Consider the following 12092-nt stretch of genomic DNA (forward strand, 5'->3'; position numbering starts at 1 on the left):
TTTAATTTAATTTAATTTAATTTAATTTAATTTAATTTAATTTAATTTAATTTAATTTAATTTAATTTAATTTAATTTAATTTAATTTAATTTAATTTAATTTAATTTAATTTAATTTAATTTAATTTAATATTTAATTTAAATTAATTTCATTTCATTTTATTTTATTTTATTTTATTCCATTGTATTTTATTTTATTTTATTTTATTTTATTTTATTTTATTTTTATTTATTTTATTTTATTTTACTTTATTTTATTTTATTTTATTTTATTTTATTTTATTTTATTTTATTTTATTTTATTTTATTTTATTTTACTTTATTTTATTCTATTTTATTTTATTTTATTTTATTTTATTTTATATTATTTCATTTTATTTTATTTTATATTATTTAATTTTTTTTTCTCCCTCAAGCCACCCTTGTAACTAAAAATTGTGAGCATGAAAATGCCCTGCAAATATGTCTTGCATACAAATAGAAATCTGAATGTGAAAATTGCTAAAATAATGGGGAAATGTCCGAATGCACACAGTAGTTCTTTAAATAAACTTGAGAAAATACCAAATGCTTGTCCCATGTCCCATGTCCTTTGTCCATTTTCTCCCACAAAGTTGGCTGGCTAGCGATATTCTTTATGGTGCTTGGCTGGCTTTTTAATACCATTTTTTCTCAACTATTCCTTTATCCTTTTGTGTTTTCTTTTTTTTGTATTTGCAGGAGAACAACATACTTGAAGTTTGCATAGCCAAGTATTGGTCTAACTTTGGTAGCAGTCATCTCAAATATAGTTTGGAGTTCCATGGCATCCAGGCGAATTCTTCATGTAAGTTTTTGAAAAATCCTCTTTTTTTGGTTATTAAAAACAAAACAAAAAAAAAAATTGCTCAACAACCAAACAACACACACCAAAAAACGCACTTACCAAGAATAGCCTTAGAGCTATTATGGCATGGTACGGTACTAAGAAGGATTTTGCAAGTTTTTAGAAAAATGAAAAATAATCCCAAAACATAATTTTTGTTATTGATGTAAGGAAGGAAAGTGGAAAGCAGCAACTTGTTCCACAGAGCCAGAAGGAAAAACAAGCGCTATGAAAGCGAAAAAAAAGAAAAAGGCATTTGGTTTGGCAGTGTCGACCACTGGGTAACCACTACCAACTAAAGTCCCCCAGTCTTAAGTAGACAGCTTAGAGATTGTTAATATGGCAAGTGGATTATTTTCTAAGACAGAAGCTTTGTAATGCTAATACGGAGATACTAAAGCGAATTGAATATGCGGGTAAAAGTTGTTTACTTCAATACTCCTAGGTGTTTTGCCTATGTAATGGCCAGTATGGAGTATGCCCATCGCCCCCTAATGTTGGCTACAATAACAGACTTGAGGAAAAAGTTCATTTTTTACTGCGTGTTAAATAGTAGTTTTTGTTATTATTTTTGCCTCCTTTTTTAAGCGGTTTTTGTTTCATTTTTCTATACCCAAAAAAAAGAAAGTTCTTGTTAAACTTTGTTGTCTTGTCGTACTTTTCTTTTGTATTTAAGTTTTCTCCTTTTTCTTTTGATTTTTTTTTTTCAAATGTTGTTCTTTCACCATTTATGACCACTACACTTACCACATTATTAGAGAGGCACCGGCTGACGGCTGGACCAACTTAGAGACGCAACGACTGGAAGAGCAGCACTGACGTTAAGTTTGTCCTGTTTCTGTGGTTTGTTGCTACTCAATGAACTCGTAAGAGCATTTAGATTGTTGTGGCTTCTAATGCTGGCTGAAACATTGGTTTAGGGAGGGCATTATTTTTATCGATTTTTTTTATATTGGGTTGCCCAAAAAGTAATTGCGGATTTTTTAAAAGAAAGTAAATGCATTTTTAATAAAACTTAGAATGAACTTTAATCAAATATACCTTTTTTACACTTTTTTTCTAAAGCAAGCTAAAAGCAACAGCTGATAACTGACAGAAGAAAGAATGCATTTACATAGTCACAAGCTGTGAAAAAATTTGTCAACGCCGACTATATGAAAAATCCGCAATTACTTTTTGGGCAACCAATAAAATTTTTCAGAGATATAAAATTTTTACAAAACTTTTGCAGAGAAATAAAATTTCTAAGGAAATAAAGTAAATGACCTTTAATCAGGGTTTTTAATAAAAAAAATGATTTTCACAAAATTTTTTTGTACAAATAGAATTTTTAGAATCTTTTTATATAAAAACACTTCAGAACGTGTTAAGTTCGACTGTGCCGAGCTTTGGATACTCACCACCATGGATCAATTAACCATACCCCTTCATAACAACTCCACTATCATATCCATTGTGATAGGCAAATCGGGGCTGACCTGGATCATATTTGGTTGAGATCCCGAGAACTCGTATACAAATCACAGTTTCCGCGAAATCGGGCAACAAATCCCCTTTTTAAGGGAATAAGACCCTTTTTATGGGATTAAGAATCTAAATTAGTCTGATGTGTACCATGTGCTGGTCGGATGACGGGAGGCTTAATACAAGAGACTGTGTCAAATTTCAACAAAATCGGATAATAAATGCGGATTTTATGGGCTTAAGATCCTACATCGACAGATCCGTCTATATAGCCGCTATATAGAAATATAGTCCGGGAGGCTTATAACAACTCACTATTTCAAATTTGAGCCAAATCGGGTCATAATTGCCCCTTTTATGGGCTTAAGACCCTTAATCGGCAGATCGGTCTAAATGGCAGCTATATCTAAATATAGTCCGATCTGAACCATATTTGGGTTGGACGTCGGGAGGCTAATAACAACTCACCATTTAAAATTTGAGCCAAATCGGGTTATAATTGCCCCTTTTATGGGCTTAAGACCCTCAATCGGCAGATCAGTCTATATGTCAGCTATATCTAAATATAGTCCGATCTGAAGCATATTATGTCGGGAGGCTTAAAACACCTAACTGTTTCCAATTTCAGAGAAATCGGATAATAAATGCTCATGTTGCGAGCTTATGACCGTCATATGTAAATATGGTCCGATATGGGTCATATTCGGTTTGAACCGAATATGCCAACTTTTTGTTTCATATTTCAGCATAATCGGACAAAAACGGCGGCTTTTACAGACTTAAGACCCTAAATCGCCAGATCGATCTATATCGGAGCTATATCCAAATATAGTCCGATTTGGCCCATACCTGCATATGGAAGGAATACGAGTCTCTACAAAATTTCAGCTCAATATCTTAACTTTTAAAGGCTGTAGCGTTCGATGTGTTGCAAATGGAATGACTAAAAGAATATGCCCCCTATTCTAGGGTGGAGGGTATAAAAAATGTTGAAAAAATTTTCTAAAAAATTTTATTGCTATTGAAAATAAAATTTAACAATTTCTGTTTGTTTTTCTTTTGAAGCGAACTCAATGATCGGAGATTTTGGAAAACGCCTCTATGGTACAAATACCACATTAACCACGCTCGACAACCCTGTCTATAAGCTGTACATTTCCCAATGCATGTATTTTCGTATAATAAGAGATTTTTTGTCTGCAACACTTACACTACTTCCATGGTATGCACATGATTCTGTGCATCTGTTGGAAGTTGTATTGATGGGTTCGAACGCCAGACAATGGCAACGGCTCTCGTTGTTGCTCCGTGCGCCCAGGTTCGTATTCCGGCCGGGCTCTGTCGATTTTTTTTTGATTCGATCATTGAGCTCGTCTCGAAATTTAACGATCTGCGCACTAACAACCAAAAGACTCGAAAATTAAAAAAAAAAATCGACAGAGAGCCCAGCCGGGATTCGAACCTGGGCACCCGGAGCAACAGCGAGGGCCGTTGTCAAGCGTTCGACGCCATCAATACAACTTGTAACAGATGGACAGAATCATCGAATTCATACAAAATCAGGTCGAAGTATGGGCGGTCACCCCACCCCCAAAAAGTCTCCCAAATGGGAATATTACTCGATCACAGACACAAATGAATGGAATTTGGGAGTCCAAGAATCTCGGAATACCTCCTAAAATTCTAGGTTATTTGACCCATTGAAACAATGGGGGATCAAGTAATAAATATTTGTGAGTGGAGTGCGCCATTCAAATTTGTGCTCAAGTGGCAGAGGGGGTGTGGCCCACAACCCTCCTATAGACGCTCTCCATCAAACGGCTGTACACAGCAATCATGACAATATGGGGTTGTGGAACTCGAATCTGATATCTTTATTCTGCTCATATATCTAGCGGATCACCTCACCCCAAAACAGTCGATCAATCATAATGACCTAACAGGACACAAATAAATGTAGGCCGCCATGCCTCCAAAATGATGATGTGCAGCATGATATGTGGAGATGCGAACCTTAACGTCAAGGTGGCTGCCATGTTAAGCTCATCGATAAGGGGCCTTCTTTTCCTTGACAAGTCCAAACAACGTGCTGCTGAGCATCAACGTTTTGTTCAAAAGTTTCACATGGTTTAATTACTAAGAACTATCGCCACCGCTTACAGTTTATAGATCGGCAAATTAGTTCTTTAGCACAGAAAATCGTTTAATATGGCAATTTGATTTGATTTAAAATAAGACTGAATGATGATTATTTAATAGGTAGTCATATGGTCATTTATAGACAACTACCTTATGATGATCAATGTTATAGGCGTTAAGCCACTCCAAGCAAGTAGCACTAACATTTAAATTAGCGCCATCTATTGACTGTTTGAAATTGGTTCAACTGAATGGAGACGCCAACACGAACAGAGAGAGGGCAGATTGGTTGTTATGACAACCTATCGGTTGTGCGAAGTTCGGCCAAGCCGAATCTTATCTTGTTAAGGAAACATAGGCTATACAATTTTTCGATATCGGAAGGGGGAGGGACCCTCCCCCTTATGCCAAAAACACAACCCAAAATCAAAAGTGGACCGATCGGGACAATATCAGTATCAAATGATAGGTATTGGAGAGTAGAATACGAATATGGTACTAAAATTTGAGTCTAAGTACCCATCGGGCCGTCCCAACCCCAAAACTCTCCCCCACGTTCATTTCAATATGGGGTTCATATGATAGGTATTCGGAATTAGATTTTGAATCTGGCATACAAAATCAGATCGAAGTATAGGGGTCACCCCACACCCCAAACACGCCCCAAATGGGCATAAGACCCATTATGACTATATGGAACTCGGCTGAACCGAATTTCTTAAAATTTTCATAGATTGTGTAGTTTTGTATGGAAGAAAACATGGGCTATATAATTTTTAGATATCGCATGGAGGCGGACCCTCCCCTTACCCCGAAAACACCACCCTTTACCAAAAGTGGTCCGATGGGCACAATAAGGGTATCAAATGAAAGGTATTGGAGACTAGAAAACGAATTGGATGTCCAATTTTGGATCCAAGTGTTTGGGTGTACGCCCTAAAGCACCTTCTAAACTGAACTTCATTTCCGACTATGGCAATATGGAGCTCAAATCAAAGGTATTTGTGAGTAAGGAACGGATTGGAAATCTATTTTCAGTGCAAAGTGCCGGTGGTCGCCCCAGCAACGAAACACCCTCCAAACAGTTCATATTTAGAGAACACCATGAAAATGTTCAGCGGCGGTTATCCCCTCCTAAGGTACTGTACCATTTGGTATGACAGTCGGTAAAAACTTCTCCACCAAGAGGTGTCGCACTGCGGCACGCCGTTCAATGAAATGTTGACCAAATTTTTCTATTAAAAAAAATAAAAAATTTTCTAATAATTTTATTTGTGTCTTGATTCCTTTCGTTAACTTTAAAGCCACTGTCTTCATAATTCTTAAAATGGGGCCAATTTCCTTTTTTTTTCTTTTATCTTTTTTTTTATCCATTTCCACACGGGCCCTCTTTGCAGTCTTTCTCTCTCAATTCATTTTCACTGATGGCCCAAAGTGCTCCTCGTTTGTTGTGTGCTAATGGCATTTGATTGGACATTGCAGTTTCTGTTGTTGTTGTGGCTGTTGCTGCAGCAATTCCCAACTGTTTTGTTCCAAAGGATCTTCTTAAGTACGGCACACAAGCACAGCAGCGTATCTTGTGTGTGTATGGCTGCTTGGTAAATGCCTGGGGTTGAACCCAGAGTGTGTACACAACGTGTACACTTAATGTATACACAATGGTGGCTTGCTTAGATGCTTGACTTGAAAGATGGTGAGCAAGCCTGGGTGGGTACGTGTGTGTGTGTGTGTTTGTGTGTGCATACCACTAATGGTGTATGTTCAACTTGTTTCCGTCCTTCCTGCCAACAGGCATGGCCAACTTTCTTTACCCAACTAACAACCGGCCACCATTTTAAGAATTATCTGCCTATTGTGGTGTGACTTTTGCTTTGAGTTTTTCTCCTTCGTGCCGTTTTTTTTTTTTTAGTTTTTAGATCTCCTCATTTAAAATGTCGGCACTTCGGTATTCTTCATCTTCGTTTGGCTGCTTTGTGAGTTTAGCCATTGCCGCAATAGCCGCGGCAGCTTTAACTGCAGCAGTCATCGTTCATTGCTGATGCTATTGTTGAATAGCGAGTGTTTAACATGTTGTGCGAGAGCTAGAGATTCTATAAAAGTGTGTGTGGGTGAGTTCTAGGAAGAGTTGCCTATGCAAAATTAAAAAAAAAAAAAATTTTCAGAAGTCTATTTCTATAGATTTTTTTATAAAATTTTTATTTTTTTTTGACTTTTTTGGAAATTTTTTAAATTCAATTTCTTTATTAAAATTTTTAGAATTTTTTTTCAAAATTTAAGTTTTTTAGAATGTTTTTCTAAATTTTATTTCTATAGAAAATTTTTCAAAATTTTCTCTATAGAAAATTTTTCATAATTTTCTCTATAGAAAATTTTTCATAATTTTCTTTATAGAAAATTTTTCATAATTTTCTCTATAGAAAATTTTGAAAAATTTTCTCTATAGAAAATTTTGAAAAATTTTCTCTACAGAAAATTTTTCATAATTTTCTCTATAGAAAATTTTTCATAATTTTCTCTACAAAAAATTTTTCAAAATTTTCTCTATAGAAAATTTTTTAAAATTTTCTCTATAGAAAATTTTTCAAAATTTTCTCTATAGAAAATTTTTCAAAATTTTCTCTATAGAAAATTTTTCAAAATTTTCTCTATAGAAAATTTTTCAAAATTTTTTCTATGGAAAATTTTTCAAAATTTTTTCTATGGAAAATTTTTCATAATGTTCTCTAGGGAAAATTTTTCAAAATTTTCTATAGAGAAAATTTTTCATAATGTTCTCCATGAAAAATTTTTCAAAATTTTCTCTATAGAAAATTTTTCAAAATTTTCGCTATAGAAAATATTTCAAAATTTTCTCTATAGAAAATTTTTCAAAATTTTCTCTATGGAAAATTTTTCAAAATTTTTCAAAATTTTCTCTATAGAACATTTTTCAAAATTTTCTCTACAGAAAATTTTTCAAAATTTTCTCTATACAAAATTTTCTCTATAGAAAATTTTTCACAATTTTTTCTATAGAAAATTTTTCACAATTTTTTCTATAGAAAATTTGTCTAAAAATTTTTCTCTATGGAAGATTTTTCAAAATTTTCTCCATAGAAAATTTTTCAAAAATTTCTCTATAGAAAATTTTTCAAAATTTTCTCTATAAAAAATTTTTCAAATTTTTCTCTATACAAAATTTTTAAAAATTTTCTTTAAAGAAAATTTTTTAAATTTTCTCTAAAATTTTCTCCAAAGAAAATTTTTCAATTTTTTTTTTTTAAGAAATTTCAAAATTTTTCTATGAAAAATTTTTCAAAATTTTCTCTATAGAAAATTTTTCAAAATTTTCTCTATAGAAAATTTTTCAAAATTTTCTCTATAGAAAATTTTTCAAAATTTTCTCTATAGAAAATTTTTTTAAATTTTCTCTATAGAAAATTGTTTCAAAATTCCTTTTTCATAAAAAAATAGTCAAAAATTAAATTTTTTTAATTTTTCTCATAGTATTTCTTATTTTGGCAACTCAGGCGTGCAAGGCCTCTTCTGTGTATTTTGTATATTTTGCTCTTTCCCGGCTCTTGGTTGTTTCTTATTGTTGTTGTTGTTACTTTGCTTTTCTTGTAGGACTTGCAAAGTTCAAATACCGTAACACTATGGTGTCATCGTCATCGTGGTTGTCATCATCAACGTCATTGTTGTCCAAGCCACTCAATGTTTTAAGCCATCTTTGCCGTGGCTTCTTATGTTCCTCTTATCGAGCCAGCAAATGCGTAGTGGTGCTGGCTGATGATGTCTCTTGGTGGTGGCCTCCACCAATTTGAGGGTATTGGGTCCAGGGTAGACTTTTCATACTAAAGGGGGGTAGCAGTAGTGTTTGTTGCTGCTAAAAAGCAATCTCTGAAAGTGGTTCTAGGTTATGCGAAGGAGTCTTTATGTCGTTCATTTCGTCGGTCTGTCTAGCTGTCTGTTTCATATTTCCTGTGCTTTAGTGTTCCTGAGTCCATTCATTTATTCATTTGCCGCCCATTCATGGCTGTTCATGGTTGTTCTCTAAATTTGTTGCTAAAACTTTTCGTAGCGCTCTTTCCGTCCATATTTTTGCAGTAATTCACTAAGGTACCATTGGATGGTCTCAACTTTACTCAGAAGACTGCAACAGCTAGGATCAAATGGTGCTTCGCACACACACACACACATATACACAATCACACACTTGCTTATAATCCTTAAACATTAAACTTGTTGAAATTTAATAACTTCTAAATCTCCTCATGGTCCTTTGGTTATGCTCTTAAGTTATCCTTTGGAATTTAGTTGGCACTCCAACAATAGATGAGTCTAGAGCCAAATGTTGACTTTGCACAGCAGGTTGGCGGTGGCGGTGGCGGTAATGGTGGCCAGCCAATGTTTGCCAAGGTCTCTTGCTGAAATTAATCTCGAGACGCTTGAGAGTTTAGCCCTAAGGAAGTTAAATTAATTATCAAATTTTTTCTTCATGGGTTTTTGTGTAAACAATCCAAAAACTTCAATTTGTTACAAGGAACAAAGGAACGGAAGTAGACATATCTTCTGTCTGTCTGCCTGTCTGTCTGCCTGCCTGTCTGTCTGCCTGCCTGTTTGTCTGTCTTTCCAACTTGTGTGAAATCCTCAACCATTATATTGTGCGTGGGTAATCGAGCTTTCTGTAGTAAATCAAATTAAACCAAAATCAATTTTTTCTCTTCTCGTTTCCTTTCTTTTGGGGGGAAAAATAAAAATCTAAATTAGTTAATTAAGTCTAAGGACCAAACAATAACGAAAAAGACAACCCATTGTGTTTTTGTGTGTTCGTTTGGGTGGCTTTAATGTCTTTGGGGGTCCAATAAAAGATGAAAAATTGCATTTTCCATGGGCGACGTGTGTTTCTGATTTCTGGATTGCCTTGCCGCCAGCACAGAGGTTGAGAGCGAAATATATGCTTGCCCTGTCATGTTTGTCTGACACTTGAATTGATGTGGCGAATGCAGAACAGATGATTTCCTGCACACACCCACGCACGCTGTTAATGTCACTTGCAAGACGATTGTGTTTGTGTAATTACAGCACTTCAACTGTCTTGGTCCAGTTACAATGCACGTACAAAAATTATTCATAGGAAACTTTCTTTCCCTCGCAAGAGGAGAGAAAATTTGTAATTGTGCTGATCGAAAAAAAGTTGCTTCAAACCAAAGTAATTGATAAAAGTTAATAAAATATGATTGTGACAAAATAATTACCGTTGTAGAATGTAAAAAAAAAATTGAGTAAAGAAAATCGATTGACAAGGATAGGTGAGAGAGAGGAAGACAAAAATGTGACAAATAAAAGAAGAGAGAAAGCTATAGGAAACAAACAGAAAAAATTCAAATTTCGAAACAGAAAGAGAAAAAAAATTTATTTCAAAAAGATAAAAATAGGTGTAAGGGAGGGAGAGAGAGAGAAAGAAAAAGAGAAAATGAATTAATGGGAGAGTTAATCGTAAGTGAAAAATAGATAGTGATATACAGAAACTGGTATCGCAAGTAAAAGATACAGAGAGCGAGAAAAAGATAACAAAAGTTAGAGACACAGAGAGAGCGAAATAGATAGCATAAGTAAGATATACAGCAGGAGAGAAAGTTAGAGAGAGAGAGAGAGAAAGTTAGAGAGAGAGAGAGAGATCAAATCTCAAAAAGTAAAGGGAAAAGAAAAAAAATCTCTAAAAGAGAGAAAACGGGAACGCGCGAGAGAACGAGGATAAGAGAGAGAGGAAGGGTGATATATAAGAGAGAGATAAATCAAAAGCAATAGAATAACGGAAAGAGATACAGATAGTGGGGCAGAGATAGAGGTATCACAAGTAAGTGATACAGGAAGAGAGAAAGAAAGAAGGGGGAAGGGAAGATATTGAAAGAGAGACATCGAGACAAAGAGAGCAATAATAATAATAATAATGAGAGCGAGAAAAAGATAAGGAGAGAGAGAGAGAGAAGGAAAAAGGGGATGAGAGAGAAAACGAAAAATCATAAGTGAGAGATGGGGAGAAAATTAATAGGAGAAAGTCGCAAATCATAAGAAAGAGAAAGCGAAAGAGAGAGGAAAATCAAGGGATATAGAGAGAGCGAGAGAGATATGATAAATAAAGGAAGAGGAAAAAGCTATAGGAAAAAAGAGAAAAAAGAGAAAAAAGAGAAAAACAATTCAAATCTCTAACCAGAAAGCGAAAAACAAAAATGTACCCCAAAAAGAGAATAATAGGTGAGAGAGGGAGAAGAAATGAATGAGAGAAGTAGTAAGTAAAAGAGAGACAGAAAAAATTCATAAGTAAAAGATACAGATAGTGAAATATACAGGTAAAATATACAGGAAGAGAGTCAAAATGGAAGAAGAGAGATAAATGAAGAGAGACATTTAGGAAATAGTGCATTAAAAAGAAAAATCTCAAAAAAAATTAGAAAAGGGTATGGGATAGAAAAAAAGAGAACGAGAGGGAGAAAGAATTAATAAAAGAGACAAATTATGAGTAAGATAGAGAAAACGAAAGAGAGAATGAAATCATAAGTAGAAAATACAGTTAGGGACAACGAGATATCACAAGTAAGCAAGAAGGTAAGAATGAGAAAGAGGAAATAATGAAGTGTAGGAGAAGGGAAGGAAAAGCGAAGGAGAAGGGAAGAAGAAGGGAATGTGATGAAGGCAGGAAGGAGAAGGGTAGGTGATGGAGGCAGAAAGGTGAAATGAAGGGAAAGGAAAGGATATGGGAATTAAAATGGAAGGATACGGAAAGGAGAAGGGATGAAGTAGGGAAGGAAAAGGGATGGAGAGGTAAAGGAGAAGGGAAGGAAAAGTAGAAGGAAGAATTAATAAAAGAGACAAATTATGAGTAAGAGAGAGAAAACGAAAGAGAGAATGAAATCATAAGAAGAAGATACAGTGAGGGACAAAGAGATATCACAAGTACACAATAAGGAAAGAATGAGAAAGAGGAAATGGATATCGAAGGAGAAGCGGAGGAGAAGGGAAGAAGAAGGAAACGCGATGAAGACAGGAAGGAGAAGGGTAGGTGATGAAGGCAGGAAGGTGAAATGAAGGAAAAGGAAAGGATATAGGAATCAGAATGGAAGGAGAAGGAAATGAGAAGAAAAGAAGTAGGGAAGGAGAAGGAAAGAAGAAGGGAAGAAGTATGGAAGGAAAAGGAAAGCAGAAGGGAAGAAGTAGGGAAGGAGAAGGGATGGAGAGGTGAAGGAGAAAGGATGGAGAGGTGAAGGAGAAGGGAAGCAGAAGGGAAAGATAAGGGAAGGCGAAGGAAAGGAGATGGGAGGAGAAAGGAAGGAAAGGGAAGGAGAAGGGAAGGAGAAAAAGAAATCATGCTAATGAGAAAGAGATACAGCGGAAGAGCGAAAGGAAATCACAAAAAAGAAAGAGATCGTAACTGTAAGAGAGAAAAAGAAAAATCATGAGGATGAGAGAGATATGGAGAGAGAAAACGAAATACATAAGTAAGAAGGAGAAGAAGAAGAAAAAGAAGGGAAGGAAAAGCGAAGGAGAAGGCAAGAAGAAGGTATGAAGAAAGAAACGGGATGAAGTCAGGAAGGAGAAGGGTGTGTGATGAAGGCAGGAAGGTGAAACGAAGGAAAATGAAAGG

General features: G+C 34.9%; 1 protein-coding gene across 1 annotated transcript in view; it reads left to right on the forward strand.

Moving 5' to 3' along the window:
- LOC106085193 (tripeptidyl-peptidase 2) overlaps positions 1-12092 on the forward strand; it is a 237803-nt gene that overhangs the window by 79860 nt on the left and 145851 nt on the right. Inside the window, exon 13 of the mRNA XM_059368489.1 lies at positions 721-826. Coding sequence (XP_059224472.1) covers positions 721-826 — 106 coding nt within the window. The remainder of the gene's footprint in view (positions 1-720; positions 827-12092) is intronic.

The sequence above is a fragment of the Stomoxys calcitrans genome, chromosome 5 (genome assembly GCF_963082655.1).
Source record: "Stomoxys calcitrans chromosome 5, idStoCalc2.1, whole genome shotgun sequence".
Lineage (NCBI taxonomy): Eukaryota > Metazoa > Arthropoda > Insecta > Diptera > Muscidae > Stomoxys > Stomoxys calcitrans.